A 23516-nucleotide genomic window follows, 5' to 3' on the forward strand; every position below is an offset into this window, starting at 1 on the left:
GGGCTCTTTGGTGGGGCTAATGGTGGACTCTGGGAGGGACGGCTCCAAGGAGTACTTCCCAGAACTTCTGCTGCCGGTGTCCTTGTCCTCACGGTGAGACACAGCGACCCCCCGCCTCTGCAGGACACCGTCCAACACTAGAAGTAGGCTGAATTTTATATACATAGAATCACATCCCCAGCAAGAGGGCAGACAGCAGAAGCGAGAACTACAATCCTGCAGCCTGTGGAACAAAAATCACATTCACAGAAACACAGACAAGATGAAAAGGCAGAGGGCTATGTACCAGATGAAGGAACAAGATAAAACCCCAGAAAAACAACTAAATGAAGTGGAGATAGGCAACCTTCCAGAAAAAGAATTCAGAATAATGATAGTGAAGATGATCCAGGACCTCTCAGAAAAAGAATGGAGGCAAACATTGAGAAGATGCAAGAAATGTTTAACAAAGACCTAGAAGAATTAAAGAACAAACAAACAGAGATGAACAATACAATAACTGAAATGAAAAATACACTAGAAGGAATCACTAGCAGAATAACTGAGGCAGAAGAACGGATAAGTGACCGGAAGACAGAATGGTGGAATTCACTGCTGTGGAACAGAATAAAGAAAAAAGAATGAAAAGAAATGAAGACAGCCTAAGAGACCTCTGGGACGACATTAATTGCAACAACATTCGCATTACAGGGGTCCCAGAAGGAGAAGAGAGAGACAAAGGACCCGAGAAAATATCTGAAGAGATTATAGTCTAAAACTTCCCTAACAGGGGAAAGGAAATAGCCACCCAAGTCCAGGAAGTGCAGAGTCCCATACAGGATAAACCCAAGGAGAAACAATCCAAGATACATAGTGATGAAACTGGCAAAAATTAAAGACAAAGAAAAATTACTGAAAGCAGCAAGGGAAAAATGACAACGAATAAGGGAAATCCCATAAAGGTAACAGCTGATTCCTCAGCAGAAACCCTACAAGCCAGAAGGGAGTGGCATGATATACTTAAAGTGATGAAAGGGAAAAACCTATAACCAAGATTACTCTACCCAGCAAGGATCTCAGTCAGATTCCATGGAGAAATCCAAAGCTTTACAGACAAGCAAAAGCTAAGAGAATTCAGCACCACCAAACCAGCTCTACAACAAAAGCTAAATGAACTACTCTAAGTGGGCAACACAAGAGAAGAAAAGGACCTACAAAAACAAACCCAAAACAATTAAGAAAATGGTCATAGGAACATACATATCGATAATTACCTTAAATGTGAATGGATTAAATGCTCCAACTAAAAGACACAGGCTTGCTGAATGGATACAAAACAAGACCCATATGTATGCTGTCTACAAGAGACCCACTTCAGACCTAGGGACACATACAGACTGAAAGTGAGGGGATGGAAAAAGATATTCCAGGCAAATGGAAATCAAAAGAAAGCTGGAGTAGCAATACTCATATCAGATAAAACAGACTTTAAAAGAAAGAATGTTACAAGAGACAAGGAAGGACACTACATAATGATCAAGGGATCAATCCAAGAAGAAGATATAACAATTATAAATATATATGCACCCAACACAGTAGCACCTCAATACATAACACAACTGCTCACAGCTATAAAAGAGGAACTTGACAGTAACACAATAATAGTGGGGGACGTTAACACCTCATGTACACCAATGGACAGATCATCCAAAATGAAAATAAATAAGAAAACAGAAGCTTTAAATGACACAACAGAGCATATAGATTTAATTGATATTTATAGGACATTCCATCCAAAAACAGCAGATTACACTTTCTTCTCAAGTGTGCACGGAACATTCTCCAGGACAGATCACATCTTGGGTCACAAATCAAGCCTCAGTAAATTTAAGAAAACTGAAATCATATCAAGCATCTTTTCTGAAGACAACGCTATAAGATTAGAAATGAATTACAGCAAAAAAAAAAACAACGTAAAAAACACCAACACATGGAGTCTAAACAATACGTTACTAAATAACCAAGAGATCACTGAAGAAATCAAAGAGGGAATCAAAAAATACCTAGAGACAAATGACAATAAAAACACGATGATCTAAAACCTATGGGAGGCAGCAAAAGCAGTTCCAAGAGAGAAGTTTATAGCTATACAAGCCTACCTCAAGAAACAAGAAAAATCTCAAATAAGCAATCTATCCTTACACCTAAAGGAACTAGAGAAAGAAGAACAAACAAAACCCAAAGTTAGCAGAAGGAAAGAAATCATAAAGATCAGAGCAGAAATAAATGAAATAGAAACAAAGAAAACAACAGCAAAGGTCAATAAAACTGAGAGCTGGTTCTTTGAGAAGTTAAACAAAATTGATAAACCACTAGCCAGAGCCATCAAGAAAAAGAGGGAGAGGACTCAAACCAATAAAATTAGAAATGAAAAAGGAGAAGTTACAACAGATACCACAGAAATACAAAGCATCCTAAGAGACTACTATAAGCAACTCTATGCCAGTAAAATGGACAACCTGGAAGAAATGGACGAATTCTTAGAAAGGTTTAACCTCCCAAGACTGAACCAGGAAGAAACAGAAAATATGAACAGACCAATCACAAGTAACGAAATTGAAACTGTGATTAAACATCTTCCAACAAACAAAAGTCCAGGACCAGATGGCTTCACAGGTGAATTCTGTCAAACACTGAGAGAAGAGCTAACACGCATCCTTCTCAAACTCTTCCAAAAAATTGCAAAGGAACACTCCCAAACTCATTCTACGAGGTCACCATCACCTTGATACCAAAACAAGACAAAGATACTACAAAAAAAGAAAATACAGACCAATATCACTGATGAATACAGATGCAAAAATCCTCAACAAAATACTAGCAAACAGAATCCAACAACATATTAAAAGGATCATACACCATGATCAAGTGGGATTTATCCCAGGGATGCAAGGATTCTTCAATATACGCAAATTGATCAATGTGATACACCATATTAACATATTGAAGAATAAAAACCATAGGATCATCTCAATAGATGCAGAAAAAGCTTTTGACAAAATTCAACACCCATTTATGATAAAAACTCTCCAGAAAGTGGGCACAGACGGAACCTACCTCTACATAATAAAGGCCATATACGACAAACCCACAGCAAACATCATTCTCAATGGTGAAAAACTGAAAGCATTTCCTCTAAGATCAGGAACACAAGGGTGTCCACTCTCACCACTATTATTCAACATAGTTCTGCAAGTCCTAGCCACAGCAGTCAGAGAAGAAAAAGAAAAAAAAGAATACAAATTGGAAAAGAAGAAGTAAAGCTGTCACTGTTTGCAGATGACATGATACTATACATAGAGAATCCTAAAGATGCCACCAGAAAACTACTAGAGCTAATCAACAAATCTGGTAAAGTTGCAGGATACAAAATTAATGCACAGAAATCTCTTGCATTCCTATACACTAATGATGAAAAATCTGAAAGAGAAATTAAGGAAATACTCCCATTTACCATTGCAACAAAAGGAATAGAACACCTAGGAATAAACTTACCTCGGGAGACAAAAGACCTGTATGCAGAAAACTATAAGACGCTGATGAAAGAAATTAAAGATGATACCAACAGATGGAGAGATATACCATGTTCTTGGATTGGAAGAATCAATATTGTGGAAACGGCTATACTACCCAAAGCAATTTACAGCTTCAATGCAATCCCTATCAAATTACCAATGGCATTCTTTACAGAACTAGAACAAAAAGTCTTAAAATTTGTATGGAGACACAAAAGACCCCGAATAGCCAGAGCAGTCTTGAGGGGAAGAAACGGAGCTGGAGGAATCAGACTCCCTGACCTCAGAGTATACTACAAAGCTCCAGTAATCAAGACAATATGGTACTGGCACAAAAACAGAAACATAGATCAATGGAACAAGATAGAAAGCCCAGAGGTAAACCCACGCACCTATGGTCAACTAATGTATGACAAAGGAGGCAAGGATATACAGTGGAGAAAAGACAGTCTCTTCAATAAGTGGTGCTGGGAAAACTGGACATCTACATGTAAAAGAATGAAATTAGAACACTCTCTAACACCATACACAAAAAGAAACTCAAAATGGATTCGAGACCTAAATGTAAGACCGGACACTATAAAACTCTTAGAGGAAAACATAGGAAGAACACTCTTTGACATAAATCACAACACGATCTTTTTTGATCCACCTCCTAGAGTAATGGAAATAAAAACAAAAATAAACAAATGGGACCTAATGAAACTTCAAAGCTTTTGCACAGCAAATGAAACCATAAACAAGACGAAAAGACAACCCTCAGAATGGGGAAAATATTTGCCAACAAATCAATGGACAAAGGTTTAATCTCCAAAATATATAAACAGCTCATGCAGCTCGATATTAAAGAAACACACAGCCCAATCCAAAAATGGGCAGAAGACCTAAATAGACATTTCTCCAAAGAAGACATACAGATGGCCAAGAAGCACATGAAAAGCTGCTCAACATCACTAATCATTAGAGAAATAGAAATCAAAACTACAATGAGGTATCTCCTCACATCAGTTAGAATGGGCATCATGAGAAAATCTACAAACAACAAATGCTGGAGAGGGTGTGGAGAAAAGCGAACCCTCTTGCACTGTTGGTGGGAATGTAAACTGATACAGCCACTATGGAGAACAGTATGGAGGTTCCTTAAAAAACTAAAAATTGAATTACCATATGACCCAGCAATCCCAGTACTGGGCATATACCCAGAGCAAACCGTAATTCAAAAAGACACATGCATCCCAATGTTCACTGCAGCACTATTTACAATAGCCAGGTCATGGAAGCAACCTAAATGCCCATCGACAGACGAATGGATAAAGAAGTTGTGGTACATATATACAATAGAATATTACTCAGCCATAAAAATGAACGAAATTGGGTCATTTGTTGAGATGTGGATGGATCTAGAGACTGTCATACAGGGTGAAGTAAGTCAGAAAGAGAACAACAAATATTGTATATAACTCATGTGTGCGGAACCTGGAAAAAAGGTTCAGATGAACCAGTTTGCAGGGCAGAAGTTGAGACACAGATGCAGAGAACAAACGTATGGACACCAAGGGGGGAAAGCTGCGGGGGGTGGTGGTGGTGGTGTGATGAATTGCGCGATTGGGACTGACATGTATACACTGATGTGTATAAAACTGATGACTAATAAGAACCTGCTGTATAAGAAAATAAATAAAATAAAATTCAAAAAAACTGAAAAACAAAACAAAAATTAATTAATTAATTAAAAATAAAAAAAGAAAGGTCATCCCTTCTCCTTAGACTGTTGTTTAGCAATTACTATGAAATACAAAAGACATACAGAGATGTATGTTTTAAGTGCTATGAATTAAAACTACAAATATAGTATTTATGCATACATTTTGATATGTTCTAAATACATGGAACTGTATATATTTAAAAATGATTAAAATGGGAAATTTCATTTTACATATATTTTTTACCACAATTAAAAAATATATACACATACACACACACGAACACACACACTCTATATACATACATACAAGTACTTATACATATGCATTTTTATTTATTTCCTTAAAATTTGAGGCTCTCTTTGCTGGCTGATGCCCCGAGTCCAATTAAAGGATAACTCAAAACCCTACCAACAACTGGTTTGAATTCTTGAAAAATATAACATACATAATTCCTCAGTAATCAACGAACTCCCCCACTCCTCAATCCCCTGCCAGCAGGGGAGAAAACACTCCTAAACACACAGGCAGTGAAAGTGCAATAGTTCAGAAATCTGCGGTGCTGGCTGTGGCCCTAGATGGAGTCTTCCTCGTCTGTTTTGATCTCCCTTGCTTCTAGCCCTGCTGTGATCAAGAGAATGGCTTCACACAAGGAACAGGAAAGACCTTTTAATAAAAACAAACACCATCTTCTCATGCTGTCAAGGTTACACCTCTAAATGTTTACGAGTTTAGAGGAAGGATATGGAGGGATGTAGAGATGGTTTTCAACTTTCACTCCTGATTTAACAAACAATATTCAGATGGACTTTCGGTGGTGCCATACATTCTTCGCAAAAGCTACTGACTTTCTATTAAATCACTAATAGCTCCCAATTCTAATGGAGAAAGAATGCTAAATGTCTTGCTTTAATTTGGGAGTGCCTTTCTTTCCTGGTGCACTAGGGGCTGCTAATTGCTGATTTTAACACACTTGAACAGGAAACCAACCCTGGAGCCCTACCTCCAGGTTACCTGAGTTACAAGACAATTCTTGAAGGTCAATTCAGGAAACCCCCTCTCTTCCTGAAGTGAAAGTGACAGAAGGAAGAGCTAACATAGATTACCAGCCTCCTATGTCCCAGCATTTTAATCCAGGACATTTCATTTGGTCCTCACAGCAACTGGGTGAAGTTGGTGTTAATATCAGACACTATTTTATAGATAAGGAAGCTGAGGCTCAGAGAGTTGTCCACATTTATATCCATAGTGGGAGGTCCCATCGAGATTTGAACTCTCTTTGCAAATGAAGTTACCAACAATGGATTAGTCTCCAAAATATACAAACAGCTCATAACAGCTCTATGTCAAAAAAACAAACCCAATCAAAAATGGGCAGAAGATCTAAATAGATATTTCTCCAAAGAAGACATACAGATGGCAAAAAGCACATGGAAAGATGCTCAACATCACTAATTATCAGAGAAATGCAAATAAAAACTACAGTGAGCTTATCACCTCACACAGGTCAAAATGACCATCATCAAAAAGTCTACAAACAGTAAATGCTGGAGAGGGTGTGGAGAAAAGGGAACCCTCTTGCACTGTTGGTGGGAATGTAAATTGGTACAGCCACTATGGAGAACAGTATGGAGGTTCCTTAAAAAACTAAAAATAGTTACTCCTGGGCATATATCAGGAAAAGATGAAAACTCTAATTAGAAAAGATACACGCACCCCAAAGTTCATAGCAGCATTATTTACAATAGCCAAGACATGGAAGCAACCTAACTGCCCACCGAAAGAGGAATGGATAAATAAGATATGTGGTACATATATACAACGGAATACCACTCAACCATAAAAAAGAATGAAATAATGCCACTTGCAGCAACATGGATGGACCTAGAGATTATCATACTGAAGTAAGTCAGAAAGAGAAAGACAAATAACATGATATTGCTTCCATGTGGAATCTAAATAAATGAAACAAATCAACTTATTTACAAAACAGAGACAGATTTGCAGCCATGGGAAACAAACTTATGGTTACCAAAGGGGAAAGGGAAGGGGGAGGGATAAATTAGGAGTTTGGGATGAACATACATGCACTACTCTACATAAAACAGATAACCAACAAGGACCTACTGTATAGCACAGGGAACTCTACTCAATATTCTGTGATAACCTATATGAGAAAAGAAACTAAAAAAGAATGAATATCTGTATACGTATAACAATCACTTTACTGTACACCGGAAACTAACACAACATTGTAAATCAACTATACTCCAATTAAAAAAAAAAAAGATTTGAACTCAATTCTGAATGACCCCTTTAACTATAATACATTACTTCTTCTATCAAGTGTCCATTTGTCACGGGGCACGTCCCTCACCTTCTCTGAACTCCTATTTCTGCATTTAAGATACAGAGTTGAGCTCACACACCCCACGGGATTGGATGAGATATACTTGAAATTATGTATGGAAGAGGGATTTGTTAGCTAATAAAGTGTAAATACAGATTCGTTTTTTCATCTGCTATACTGTTTTCCTGGGTGCTTGCAGATACGGAGATATATTGGTCAACCGTAAAGATAAAATTGCCAAAAGTAATAATAGAAAAGACAGGTTTTGGGGAGGACTTCTAACTGTTCCTTAAAAGGAAAGGGGGCTGTGATCATCATTAACGGTTGAGAGGAAATGACGCAGTGTAGTTCAAGTTTAAATATATCAATTCTCACATGATAAACTTCCTCTGAACAATTAGGCCACTGCCTTCTATTCCATATTTAAAAAATTATTATTCTGGGAGATTGGGATTGACATATATACACTAATATGTATAAAACAGATAACTAATAAGAACCTGTTGCGTAAAAAAATTTGTTTTATTCTGAAATAATCAACAGCCACCTCTAGTACCACGAACAAAAGTTGCCTCCTCTTGAATTAGAAGTTGCTCTGGTAAAAGAGGTGCAGAATTTTCTCTAGAGAACAGTGGCTGCTTCCCTCAACTTTTCAAAGTTCAGCACAGACTCCCGAGTCAGAAGAGCAGCTTGTTTCTTGCTTTAACTAATGGAACCGTCATCAGAAGGCCTCATGCTCTGCGAGTTGTCCGGCCTTACAGTGTCACTGAGGTCAGGTAAACACTATTTCTCTCGAGCTGTTTCTCTTTCCATTTGGGGTTTTGAGACGATTTCTACTCCCCACACAAAAGCAATCATGCCCTGTGCTCTGACACTATTTCCAATTTCTCCAATGAGCTCAGGTGTCTTTCTCCAGTAACATAAGATTGGGGCGGGGCTGGAGCAGGAACTAAGAGGCCATCAATCCTGCGCTGAATACACTCTTGGTGGAATAGAGTCTGGGATGATAGCAAAAGGCACACAGAAGCCCAGTTTGTGCAGAGAAGCAAAGGCAGCAGGGTGTTTTATCCAAAAGCATTTTGTCACTTCTTTTTTTCCTGTGGGGCAGTCTGATACCTAGTTGAGCTGTCTAGCATCAAAGGGCTAGCCGTGGGGGGAAAACAAAGGGAATTAAAGGGTTTCAAGAAAACCATTATTACTTAAATAAAAATTAAAAACAAAAAAGAAAGGAAAAAAAGAAAAAGAAAACCATTACTTAGTCCACAAAGGCTCACCAACACTGACTATGCACTTAATTGTGGCGGGAGGGAGGCTGAGCTCTGTTACTGCCTGCAACGATGGCTTCAGATTTCCTACACCGTTACAAGACAAGATTGTAAATCGTCTTATATTATTGAAAATCGACTCACCAGCGTGAGCGACAGAGCTATCAAGGAGACAGTCCCTAGTGAGCCAGAAGCAGCAATAGCTCTTTTCATAAACTGTCATGTAGCAATAATAGGCTGAGCTGCTGATTCTCTAAGAAGCAATTACGCAGCTCACATCTAATTTCTGTGTTATAAGAAAAGGGAATAGTGTATGTGGGCAAAGGAGGCAAGAATCCTATCAAATATGACTTTAGACCACATTATTATAAAACTGTTCCCCTTTTCACAGAAGAGCAGACATTTTAACAGCATTATCTCCACAAAAAAATGGGAATTCAGGAAAAAAAAATTATGATATTGGTGGAAAGGAAAAGGGTTCATTTTAGGGATAGTACATGTTTAAGACAGCACAACTCACAAAACACTGCTTCTATTTACTGACCTTTTCACTTTGGATGGTTTCCTTGAAAAAGCCACACTTTGTGAAATCATTCGTTTAAAATCTGCCATTGCGGGGCTTCCCTGGTGGTGCAGTGGTTAAGAATCCGCCTGCCAATGCAGGGGACCCGGGTTTCTAGCCCTGGTCCGGGAAGATCCCACATGTCGCGGAACAACTAAGCCTGTGCGCCGCAACTACTGAGCCTGCACTCTAGAGCCCGCGAGCCACAACTACTGAGCCCGTGTGCCACAACGACTGAAGCCCGTGCTCTGCAACAAGAGAAGCCACCGCAATGAGAAGCCCGCGCACCGCAACGACGAGTAGCCCCCGCTCGCCGCAACTAGAGGAAGCCCGTGCGCAGCAACGAAGACCCAACGCAGCCAATAAACAAATAAATAAATAAATTTACTAAACACAAACAAAAAAACTGCCATTGCCACTCAGGGTGGGGTGCTTCACGATCAGAGTGGGGCGGTGGTCTGAGGGTTTCCCGACAGTTGTTCGTGTAAAAGGGCCAAGAGCTGCACCGATTCACGAGGGCTGCACCCTCATGACCTAATCACCCTCAACCCAGCAAGGCTTACCTGGGCATCAAGGCCCAGGAAGGAACACAAGATTACCTTGGCCAGCCACCATCTGAGTTGGCTTCCTTCCCCGTGATGGGCCCACTGCAGGGCTGCATCTGTATTATGCTCAGCATCTCCAGAGAACAGCTTCTAATCAGGACATCTTTCTACCTGTAGAACCCAAGCCCACCGCCCTCCCCACTGCCACATCCTGCCCCACCACCTCTATGAGACAGAACATGAGGGTCTCATAAAATGACCTTTGAACACGACACGCCTTTTCTGAGCTAACCATCCCAATTCATTCCTGAAATCCTTCCTCCCATAGTCACCAACTACCTGCAGTGACCCCATTTGGCATGGATTCTTTGCCCATCCTGGTGCTTCCTCTTCAGGTGGGTCACTCAGTTGCTGCCCGTTTGAGAGGAATCCTCCCCATCCCAACACCCACTTTTGAACACAGTAGTGGATTCTGAATGACAAAGCAGGATGATGGCCTCCGTCATTCCACACACACCCCCTCAGCTCTGCCTCTGGCTGGCTGTGGGACATAGGGCAGGTTACTTAACCTCTGTTTGCTTTATTTTCCTTGTATGTAAAACATGGGAAAAGCAACAGTTTCTACCCAACGGGGAGGTGAGGACTAAAGAAGTCAACAAGCACAAAGTGCCCGTATGCCTGGCAGACAAGAAGCCCTCCTTGGCTTAAAGTTATCATCGTGTTCTTCATGATGTAACTCTAGACTCAAGACTAACGGAATTTGTGAGGGATGAAGGAACCAGAGAAGCCACCAGTTTGAAGCCTGAGCACTCTGGCAACCAGGGACCACCTATGAGGACAAATCCAACAGCCAGAGCTGGAGCCAGCAAATCCAGAATGGAGATGTTTGGGTGGCAGCAAAGATGAACCAAGAAGAGTGAGGTCCCGAGAAGTTCAGATATTCTGACTGAACCCTCATTATCCAGCTGTGCTTAAAAAATATACTAGACAATCCAGCAACTCCTCTTAAGCGTATATGCCCAAAAGAACTGGAAGCAGTTTTACACACATGTTCAGAGCAGCATTATTTATGATAGCCAAGAAGTGGAAGCAACCCAAGTGGCCACTGACAGATGAATGGATAGCAAAAAAGTGGCATAAACATACAATGGACTGTTGTTCAGCCTTAAGAAGGAAAGAAGTTCTGACATATGCAATAACATGGGTGAACCTTGAGGACATTATACTAAGTAAGTGCTACGGACTGAATGTTTGCGTGCCCCCAAATTGGTATGTTGAAGCCTAATTTCCAATGGGATGATATATTAGCATCTGAGGCCTTTGGGAGTGATTAGGTTGATGTCATTAGGAGATGGGGCTCTGGGGTGATTAGGTCATGTGGGTGCACCCCTCAGGAATGGGATTAGTGCTCTTATACAAAGACAACCTAGAGAGATCCCTCCCCACTTCCACCATATGAGGATACAGTGAGAAGACTCCCATCTATGAAATAAGAAGCAGGCCCTCACCAGACATCGAATCTGCTGATGCTCTGCTCTTAAGACTTCCTAGCCTCCAAAACTATGAGTAATAAATTTGTTGTTTATAAGCCACCCAGTACTATGGTATTCCTTATAGCAGCCTGAAAGGACTGAGACAGAGTGGGACAGAATAAGCCAGTCAAAAAAGGGACAAACTTTATGGCTTACTGGTATGAGATAGCCAGCAACAGAGAAGGAGAAATGGGGAGTTAGTGTTTAACGGGCACAGAGTTTCGATTTTGCAATTTGAAAAGACCTATGGAGAAGGAGGGTGGTTGCACAACAATGTGAAGCTGCTTAACACTAGTGAACTATTCACCTAAAAATGGTAAAGATGGTCAATTTTATGTTATGATGTATTTTACCACAATTCAAAAAATTTTTAAAATATACTAGGCATAGCTCAGGAAAACCATGGTGCAAATGGGCTATAGCAGAAACGGACAAGGAAAATACTGCCCGTGATATCCCATGCCTTATGAAGTTGCTCAAAAGTCTTGCTTCTGTGCAAACCCTGTTGAACCCTGTACTCCAAAACCCCTCTGCGCTGAGTGTAGAGCACAGGCTTGGGGGCAAGGAGCTGGGGCCCCTTGGCAACAGGATCTCGTCAGATGGCTTAACCTCTTCAACCTTCGGTTTCCTCATCTGCAGAGCTGTTGTGACAACCCACGTGAAGCTCTCGGCACTGGCCTGGCATACAGTTAAGGGGCAAGACCCGTCAGGCACCGTTATCATTGCGTTGGATCTTACCTGCACATCATACAGGAATTGGAAACGACTCTTTTTACTTGCAGCTTCTCTCACAGCCTGAGCCAGGTCCACCGACCCTTTCCCACCAATCGACCAGTGATAGCAGGGCACTGCATTAAAGGCACCAGCTCGCTTTGCAAGCTCACACACCAAGTCAATCTCCGCTCGGGTGTCGGTCCTGCTGATGAAAATGTTTGTGGTTTTGCATCTGTATTCATTTAGCGATGTTTTTAAAGAAAGACTAACTGCTTATGCAGAACTTTGCTCCCAAACATTGAATATATTTTAAACATCAAAAGTGGTTACACTGAGCTTAAATAAATCAGACCTTAAGAAAAGCATGGGGGAAAAAATCCTCTCCAACATGACTCAAATATTTCAAGTTGTTAAGGGTTTTATTGAGAAAATTCCATAACATATCCCTTTGATCATCCACAGTCTTTCCGTCAGAAATGCTGGGTGGAATTAAGAAGAAGAAGAAAAAAAAAAAAGCCAAAGAAATGGTAACTCACTATATAGATTTCACTTCCCTGATAACATGTGAAAACACTTCTGCTAAAGTAAAACCAATTCAAAGAAAATCAAACAAATAGAATAAGCAGAGTATTTCTCTGTACTTTTAGATGAAGCAGAGAAGAGGTCAAACATCCTCAAAACACAAATGCACTTAGTTCACAGGGTGGCCCAGCGATATGACCACATTTAAAGTAGGACACTTGACTTACCTGAAGACATTCAGAGCCACGACAACAGGGACCCCGAAGAGCTGAGCAATCTGAATTTGCTTCTCTAGGTTACAGCAGCCAGCTGCCACCAGCTGGAGGTTCTGTAAGGAAACCAGGCCCCCATGTATCACCTCACATCCAACCTGCCAAACCACACAGACAGGCCCACTCTGGCAGGTTTTGGGTCTATCTATACTCATGTTATTGTCCTGGAAGCTATTAAAGAAAGCCATCAATCACTTTTTCCCTCCAAGAAAAGATGGCTGCAGAAGGGGGAGGCTCATTTTCCAAGTAAAGCCTAAAATTATTCTAGATCCAATGGCATATGTGGGTCTTGAGCCAGGCAGCTATTTCTGCTGCAGACTGGTGGCCAGGACATCAGCAACATGCCCACGCTCTGTGGGCTGGTGGACAAGAAGGCGCAAGGTCCTGGGAGGGTGACCAGCACCGTCCAGCTATTCCCTGCTCAAATCCCTGGCGCCACCTGTAGGAGCTAAGAGGTACTGTTGCCAGTCAATCAAAGTCTACTTACTCATGCAAGTCATAAAGCCAATTGTATATCTTCCAAAAGTCAGCTTCTGCCACATCAGAGGTCTGCTCTGATGGCTGCCCAGGGGGTAGGAACTGGACAGAAAGCCTACACCCATCTTTTCTTAAGATTGGAGAGTTAACTGAGTGGATTTTATCCCTTCCCCCACCCATTTCCTCTTGGATTATTAGAAAAGCACTTTTCTAAGAGGCCACTGGTGGAGGACCTATTCCCTGACTGAGATTTAACTGCTAGTCAATGGTTAACTGGATGTGAATAATTCTTCACTCTTACCTCTTCTGTATATTCTTTTTTAAGAGGGACCCCAGCAGTTACCTGAGATAAGAAAAGACAAAAATTAAGAATAATCCTATCAAACTGTTTACTCTGATTAAGATCTGAAAGAAAAACAAATCACGGTCCCTTTTGGGAAGGTTCATTTAAAAAACACATTTTGTGCTTTTAAACCAATAACTGGCAGCCCTGGCTGAACATAAAGTCTTGTGGGTGCTTTTAAAAGTCACTGATGCTTGAGCTCCACCCTGACCAATTAAACCAGGATTGCTGGGAGTGGGACCCAGGATCAGGGATGGTTAAAAACTTCTCAGGCGATTCTAATTTGAGCTAATATTAAGAACTTTCATACTGTTGCCCATTATCCTAGCATAAAAGGGAACTCACAGTATGATTAATACTTGATTTATACAGAGTGCATAATCGTTCTAAATAAATTCTAAGTCATTTAAAAATAATTGCCATTAATTTTCCCCTTTTTTTGGCCTAGTTTCTTACAGAAGCCGATGGGGTTGGCAGTTTAAAGATAAGGAAACTGAAGGTGAGAGAAGGCAGGTATCTTGCCCACAGTTACACAGCAAATGAGAGGCAGAACAGGGGCATGAGTATAATAGGGTTCTGAAACCCCAATTTGGTGCGTTTTCACAGTTCCCCATTGTTTTTGTTTTTGTTTTGTCTATAGCCTGCAACTGGTTTCAGTGAGAAACCCTAGACAACATTTTAACTCACTGAGGACGTGGTGACTTGTTCTCTCAGCGAAAGAGGTCTTGAGAATATTAGAAATCCTTTGAAAAGTTACCTCTACGACAGATTGTTTTTTGAGATTGTGAGGAAACATCATAAGGTATTTTCAGATGGGTCTTTTTTTCAGCATTAGCATAAACTAAAACACACAGTGGACCCTTCAACTGGAACAACCAAAACGCTGGATTAAAAAAGGAACATAAAGTACTGCTGAGCTTGAACATATGCAAAGTTTTGCAAAATCAAAAATTAGGCAAAATCAAGAAAAATGGGTTGTATGTAAATGCCAGAAAGTAGAGGGGATCAAAATAACCAAAGCTGGTTCTTTAAGACTAACAAAATTGATAATATTCTGGCAAGAGTTTTTTTTTTAAAGGAATGAAAAAAATATTGTAACTACACATGCTGTAGACAGAATTAATAGGATACTGGGACAAACTTTATACCAATACTTTTTTAAAAGATAGAGAAACTTAGTATGAGTTTTAATATAAAACTCATTTAGGAAAAAATAGAGAACTTAAACAGTTCTCTACTCATTAAAAAAAATTAAGTTTGCAGTTAAAACCCTACCCCTCACCAATAAGCAACAGGCCCAGGGACTGTTACAGGTGACTTCTTCCCATCTTTGAATAAATAGATTATCCTAATGTTACAAAATCCCTTAATGAGAATATAAAAAAGAATCAACAAGCAAAATTCAGTTATTCATAAAAAAGATAATGCAAGGTTCATTTAATATTTGTAATATAATTTGCAACAGTAAAGAGAAAAATCATATCATCTCAACAGACGAAGATTATTCAACATATAGTATAACAACTTGACAAACAGCAACAGAAGGCAATTTTCTTAACCTGATAAAAACCATATACTGAAATACTACAGAAAACATATTTAGCGATGAACTATTAAAAATGTTCTCTTGCTGATAAGGAATAACAGTAGGATGCTGGCTATCAACACTATTTAATACTGCATTGCAACTAGAAACATATGGTTAGTGATGAAAAAAAAAAGTATCAAGATTGGAAAGGAAGAAACAGAACTGTCATTATTTTCATATATGATTGTCCACATAGAACTCTCCAAAGTATTTACAGCTAAATTAGTACAACGAATAAGAGAATTATTTAAGTTATGGAGATTTAACACAGAGCATGGTGACTATAGGTAAAAATATTGTATTGCATATTTGAAAGTTGCTAAGAGAGTAGATCTGAAAAGTTCTCATTCCAAGGAAAAACATTTTTTTTTAAACTATGTATGGTGACAGATGTTAATGACTTACTGTGGTGATCATTTTACAGTGTATACAAATACTGAACATTATGTTGTATACCTTGAAACTAATATAATGTTGTGTGTCAATTATACCTTAAAAAATTGAGACAGGTCACTGGATATATATATATATAAGAATCCAGAAGTAACCTGTGAAACTATTTAAAAATATAAAGCACATGGGAACAGATCGGTAAAAGGATGTAGAAGTCCTTTGGGCAATAAACTGTAAATGTTTATTAAAATATATTTCAAAAGGCCTAAATCAGTGAATATCCCAGGTTCCTAGATATAAAACTGATCTATTGATTTAATGACATTCCAAAAAAAACCCCCAAATCCTAGAAAGATTCTTTATGGGACTTTATGATTAGTTCAAAAATACGTATGGAAGTGAAAAGGACTGATAAAGGCCGGGCACCCATGAAGAAAGAGAACTACCAGGGAGAGCTTGCACTACAGACTTAGTGTAGCACACACACAATTATGTGTAAATAGACCAGTGCAACCAAACGAAGGTCCCAGAAACACACCTACACATGTATGGAGAATTGATTTATCACAAAGTAGGCTTGAAGATCAGAAAGGAGGGACTAATTAAAATAAATAGTGCCAGGCCAGTTGGTTATTAACACAGAAAAAAATAAAATTAGGCCTGGTCATTACACCACACACCAAAAATCAGTAATGGGGGTGATGGTTAATTTTGTGTGTCAGCTTGGGTGATGGGATGCCCAGATATTTGGTCAAACATTATTCTGGGTATTTCGGTGAGGGTGTTTTTGAATGAGAATAACATTTAAATTGATGGACACTGAGTAAAGCAGACTGCCCCCCGCCCCATCACTTCAATCAGTTGAAGGCCTGCTATAACAAAAAGCATCTGTGCAAGAGAAAATTTTCCAGCAGATTGCCTTCAGACTGGGACTGGAATACTGGCTCTCCTGAGTCTCCAGCAGTGGCCCACTCAGTAGATTTTTGGACTTGTCAGCCTCCATAATTGTGTGAGCCAATAACTTATAACAAATCTTTTTATGTAAATACACATCCTATTGGTTATGGAGAACCCTCCTTAAGAAACTATGTTTAAAGAGCTAATTATAAAAAACATGTCTGAATCCAAATGTATTAGTTCTTCCATTGCACCAAGAATGGTCAGCATTTTGGAAGACAGGATATGACTGGGGCTAAAATGGGCAAGTTCAAGGGTCATGGGATTTTCCACTGCATAAATTATGTAAAAAAAACAAGCTGAATAAACATAAGAGGCAGCCGAGGTTATTTGTGTAATGATATCAAAAGGAAGTAGAAGTTATAATGGATCAAAAACATTACTGTGGAGTTGTTTCAAGTAAGAAGGAATGACACTGAGGTGGATAATATGGAATACAGGATTAAGAAGATCAAAGTTCATGGATTACTCAATTATTGAAAACACTTCCTTGACACAGAGTATGCCGGGCATGAGGAATACACAAATTAATAAGATATAGTCCTTAACCTCAAGGAATTCAGAGTCGAGTGGGGAGATGCACATATAGACAAGCATAAAATAATATGATGCAGAAGGACTACTGGGGTCCAGGAGAGGAACGCTGAGCTTCATCCGGCTTCCTGATCCCCCCTTTTATTATCCTCCACCCATATCTGTGCCTACTAATCTCGAGCCCTGTTGCAATCATCACTAGCATGGAAACATGACATTAAGGGGAACTGAAAGAGGTACCGAGGATTAAGGTGAGCAGAAAATGCAGCCATTGTAAAACAGAGCACACACATTAAGATGAACTGAAATAGGATTATAAATCATGTAGTGAGTTTTTACAGGACAGAGACGAGACTGGAGTGTGCAAAAACACTGGACTAGAAGTCCAGAGGCCTTGATTTCATGTCTGATTAGTCCCCTAAATAGATGGAGGATACTAAGCAAGATCCAGAATCCTCCAGCACCTCAGTAATTTTATCTTTGTAAAGACTTGAACCAGACTAATTTCTAAGCCCTTTCCAGTATGAAAGCCCTTTGCTTTTATAATTTTCAGGGTGCAAAACAGGGAGGGGGAATTTCAAACTTCTCTTATATAGGTAGAGATCGTTTTTTGAAAATGGAAGTTGATACAGCTTCAGAGTCTGAACTCAAGGAGTGATTGGTAGCAACAACTGGTGTTTTGAACAAAATCAGAACTCTTTAGCACTACTATATTATAAAACCTGCTGCGTCAATCTTGCCTTTGATATAATGGTGAAGCTCTAGGCTAAAATGAAGTGCTCAAGCGTCTGGTATTAATGAGTGGATTAGGGATTCAGAAAAGGTTTACCCTTCATTCATATTCAGCTCTGAATGCCTGACAAAAGTGGAGAATCTGTTCTCTCAGACCCAGGCTTGAGATCTGGCTCTCTGCTAGACTGGTGACATCCCCTAAACACATCAAACCTCAGCTTCCTCATCTGTAAAATGATATGTCTGCCTCTCCTAGGACAAAGAATTGCTAAGATGATTAAACAGTGCACATTGCGGTGTTTCATCATGGCAAACTTGTTATTTGTTTATGCTATATAATTAATCATTGTGTGATATCTGCATACACAGTATACCAATTAAGAAATCAGATTTGGCAGTTTGTGTAATATATCAATAGTATAAGTAATAAAGAAACTCCAAATGATTTTATTTCAAAAATGGTTAATCAATGCAACATTTCTTATTCTCCCTTTGGAAATCCCTAAAAAAGAAAAAGAAAAAGAAAAAGAAAAAAAAAACCCACAAAAAACGACATCTTTGCTGTGGAAAGGTGAAAACTCCTTTCAGGTGTGTGTGAATTCTATACATGATAAAGTCTTTAAAAATGTTAAAACAGAATTTGTGTTCTCTAAGCAAAGCTCTCTTAGAAATAATCCAGTGCTCTAACAGAGTTATAAAGTGAAATCATAATAAACAGAAACAGAAGGAAAAAAGCGCTAGATGAAATCTGATGAGATGTAGCGTCAGTGAACCAAAAAACTATCCGTACGAACACTGAACAACCTCACCCACAAATGCAATCACTCTAACCCTTCTGTTCTTCATTCAGGAACCAAAGCCTCTACCCTCCCATTACCACAGGGTTATAAAATGTTGACATAAGTTTCAGTTTAGACTCTTAGAACTAAAGAGCGGTCACATGCTCCTTCCCAAAATATTGCTTAGAAATAACTTTGTGGGTGTTACTAATTACTTGATCGAACTGCACTCTAAGTGCCCTATAATGGTGATTTGTGAAAAAGGAGATATTCTAGAAAACTGCAGTTATGAAGCAGGTTTGGAGGTTTCAAAGGTTCAATTCTGCTTCCTTCTGTTTTATTAGAAAGGAAGCACAGTGCTTACACTTGGTCCACCTCCGTGCATCTTCAGAGCCCGCACTGTCGCCACCAGCACCACAACACTGGGCACCAAGCCAGAAGCTCTGCACTTGATGTTGAAGAATTTCTCCATGCCAATATCAGCACCAAAGCCAGCTTCAGTCACTGTGGAGAATCAAGTTTGAAACTTGCTATTATCTTCGAAAAACAATAGTAGGTTTTGACAATCATTGATGTGGTTCAAATTCAAAGGATGACAAATTTTCCTCCACGTTCAAGGTTACTATACACCACTGCATCCTGTTCATATACAAACGTAAAAAGACGTTTCCATGGTTTTAGGAAATGTCCTACTTCCTTACATTCCATAAAAGGATGACTCTCTCTACTCTGCTTCACACCACTTTTCCTTAAGGATTCATTGCCATGGCCAAGATTTTTCTTCCAGTAGAAGGTCAAGGCAAAGGTTTTCTTAACACAGATGGTATTTTCAACTTTTTAATCAGGTTCCAAATTGCGTCAAAGAACATTGCTAGTATGATTAGCATAGAAGATCTTTCCTTACTCTTTGTAAGATACATACAGAATAACTTATTTTCATTCCATCTGGCCATTTCTATTGATGGACAAAATTGAAGTTAGTTGAGCCGTTTAAGGAGGCTGATCATCAGGCTTGATAATAAGATGGTATCTTTACTTCATAACCACAGAGGACACTCATGTTTAACCATCCTTTCCCCTGCCCCCAAATTGTTAAAAATGTTACTGAGGCAGTTACGGCTATAGCAGGGAGACTATCCAACACTGCCTTCCAAGATAATATTCCTGACACTGGGTAAGCAGCAGCATCTTCATACACAAAGCAGAGCTCTGGACCAGCCACATCACCAGCCCCTGGGGGTTTATTAGAAATGCAGACTCTTGGGCTCTATCCCAGAACTATTGAATCAGAACCAGCATTTTGACAAGATCCCTTAGTGAGATGAATGTCCATTAAAATTTGAGAAGCACACTGCTCTAGGGAAGGAATACTATTAACGGAATAGAAATTAAATATTTATGGAATACGCACTACATACTTACAGTACAACCAAGGCCATAATTTATGGCAGAAAGAGGAAGAAGCAGTAAAAAAAATTTACTAAGATAAAATAGAAAGCATTTAACATGTGAATAAATGAGGATATTTGTCCCCAGCATTCACTGAATATACACATTTTAATAAAAATTAAGAAAAGAAAAACAGAGAGGGCAGACAGACAGCAGAAGCAAGAAGAACTACAATCCTGCAGCCTGTGGAACAAAAACTACATTCATAGAAAGATAGACAAGATGAAAAGGCAGAGGGCTATGTACCAGATGAAGGAACAAGATAGAACCCCAGAAAAACAACGAAATGCAGTGGAGATAGGCAACCTTCCAGAAAAAGAATTCAGAATAATGATAGTGAAGATGATCCAGGACCTCGGAAAAACAATGGAGGCAGAGATCGAGAAGATGCAAGAAATGTTTAACAAAGACCTAGAAGAATTAAAGAACAAACAAACAGAGATGAACAGTACAATAGCTGAAATGAAAAATACAAGAAGGAATCAAGAGCAGAATAACTGAGGCAAAAGAACGGATAAGTGACCTGGGAGACAGAATGGTGGAATTCACTGCTACGGAACAGGATAAAGAAAAAAGAATGAAAAGAAATGAAGACAGCCTAAGAGACCTCTGGGACAACATTAATCGCAACAACATTCGCATTACAGGGGTCCCAGAAGGAGAAGAGAGAGACAAAGGACCCGAGAAAATATCTGAAGAGATTATAGTCGAAAACTTCCCTAACATGGGAAAGGAAACAGCCACCCAAGTCCAGGAAGTGCAGAGAGTCCCATACGGGATCAACCCAAGGAGAAACACGCCGAGACACACAGTAATCAAACTGGCAAAAATTAAAGACAAAGAAAAATTACTGAAAGCAGCAGGGGAAAAATGACAAATAACATACAAGGGAACTCCCATAAGGTTAACAGCTGATTCCTCAGCAGAAACCCTACAAGCCAGAAGGGAGTGGCATGATATACTTAAGGTGATGAAAGGGAAAAACCTATAACCAAGATTACTCTACCCAGCAAGGATCTCAGTCAGATTCCATGGAGAAATCCAAAGCTTTACAGACAAGCAAAAGCTAAGAGAATTCAGCACCACCAAACCAGCTCTACAACAAAAGCTAAAGGAACTTCTCTAAGTGGGAAACACAAAAGAAGAAAAGGACCCACAAAAACAAGCCCAAAACAATTAAGAAAATGGTCACAGGAACATGCAGCTCAATAATTACCTTAACGTGAATGGATTAAATGCTCCAACCAAAAGACACAGACTTGCTGAATGGATACAAAAACAAGACGCATATATACACTGTCTACAAGAGACCCACTTCAGACCTAGGGACACATACAGACTGAAAGTGAGGGGATGGAAAAAGATATTCCATGCAGATGGAAATCAAAAGAAAGCTGGAGTAGCAATACTCATATCAGATAAAACAGACTTTAAAAGAAAGAATGTTACAAGAGACAAGGAAGGACACTACATAATGATCAAGGGATCAATCCAAGAAGAAGGTATAACAATTGTAAATATATATGCACCCAACATAGGAGCACCTCAATACATAAGGCAACTGCTAACAGCTATAAAAGAGGAAATTGACAGTAACACAGTAATAATGGGGGACGTTAACACCTCATTTACAACAACGGACAGATCATCCAAAATGAAAATTAATAAGGAAACACAAGCTTTAAAAGTCACAATAAACCAGAAACATTTAACTGATATGTATAGGACACTCCATCCAGAAACAGCAGATTACACTTTCTTCTCAAGTGCGCACGGAACATTCTCCAGGACAGATCACATCTTGGGTCACAAATCAAGCCCCAGTAAATTTAAGAAAATTGAAATCATATCAAGCATCTTTTCTGACCACAACGCTATGAGATTAGAAATGAATTACAGGGAAAAAAACGTTAAAAACACAAACACGTGGAGGCTGAACAATACGTTACTAAATAACCAAGTGATCCCTGAAGAAATCAAAGAGGAAATCAAAAAATACCTAGACAAATGAAAATGAAAACACAACGATCCAAAACCTATGGGAGGCAGCAAAAGCAGTTCTAAGTGGAAGTTTATAGCTATACAAGCCTACCTCAAGAAACAAGAAAAATGTCAAGTAAACAATCTAACCTCACACCTAAAGGAACTAGAGAAAGAAGAACAAACAAAACCCAAAGCTAGCAGAAGGAAAGAAAACATAAAGATCAGAGCAGAAATAAATGAAATAGAAACAAAGAAAACAACAGAAAAAGATCAATAAAACTCAAAGCTGGTTCTCTGAGAAGACAAACAAAATTGATAAACCATCAGTCAGACTTATCAAGAAAAAGAGGGAGAGGACCAAATCAATAAAATTAGAAATGAAAAAGGAGAAGTTACAACAGACACCACAGAAATACAAAGCATCCTAAGAGATTACTACAAGCAACTCTATGCCAATAAAATGGACAACCTGGAAGGAATGGACAATTCTTAGAACGGCATAACCTCTCAAGACTGAACCAGGAAGAAAGAGAAAATATGAAAAGACAAATCACAAGCAACGAAATTGAAACTGTGATTAAACATCTTCCAACAAACAAAAATCCACGACCAGATGGCTTCACAGGTGAATTCTATCAAACGTTTAGAGAAGAACTAACACCCATCCTTCGCAAACTCTTCCAAAAAATTGCAGAGGAAGGAACACACCCCAACTCATTCTAAGAGGCCACCATCACCCTGACACCAAAACCAGACAAAGATACTACAAAAAAAGAAAATTACAGACCAATATCACTGATGAATATTGATGCAAAAATCCTCAACAAAATACTAGCAAACAGAATCCAACAACACTTTAAAAGGATCATACACCATGATCAAGTGGGATTTATCCCAGGGATGCAAGGATTCTTCAATATATGCAAATCAATCAATGTGATACACCATATTAACAAACTGAAAAATAAAAACCGTATGATCATCTCAATAGATTCAGAAAAAGCTTTTGACAAAATTCAATACCCATTTATGATAAAAACTCTCCAGAAAGTGGGTATAGACGGAACCTACCTCGACATAATAAAGGCCATATACGACAAACCCACAGCAAACATCATGCTAAATGGTGAAAAACTGAAAGCATTTCCTCTAAGATCAGGAACAAGACAAGGATGTCCACTCTCACCACTATTATTCAACATAGTTTTGGAAGTCCTAGCCACAGCAATCGAGAAGAGAAAGAAAAATAAGGAAACCAAATT

The 23516-nt window shown here is 39.2% G+C and overlaps 1 protein-coding gene across 1 annotated transcript in view; it reads right to left on the bottom strand.

Annotated features, from left to right (window-relative positions):
* MTHFD1L (methylenetetrahydrofolate dehydrogenase (NADP+ dependent) 1 like) overlaps window positions 1-23516 on the bottom strand; it is a 194981-nt gene that overhangs the window by 59431 nt on the left and 112034 nt on the right. The window contains exons 21-24 of the mRNA XM_007458769.1: window positions 19187-19326; window positions 13798-13839; window positions 12975-13075; window positions 12250-12427 (exon numbers count right to left, since the gene is read on the bottom strand). Coding sequence (XP_007458831.1) covers window positions 12250-12427; window positions 12975-13075; window positions 13798-13839; window positions 19187-19326 — 461 coding nt within the window. The remainder of the gene's footprint in view (window positions 1-12249; window positions 12428-12974; window positions 13076-13797; window positions 13840-19186; window positions 19327-23516) is intronic.

The sequence above is a fragment of the Lipotes vexillifer genome, unplaced genomic scaffold (assembly GCF_000442215.2).
Source record: "Lipotes vexillifer unplaced genomic scaffold, Lipotes_vexillifer_v1.1 scaffold639, whole genome shotgun sequence".
Taxonomy (NCBI): Eukaryota; Metazoa; Chordata; class Mammalia; order Artiodactyla; family Lipotidae; genus Lipotes; species Lipotes vexillifer.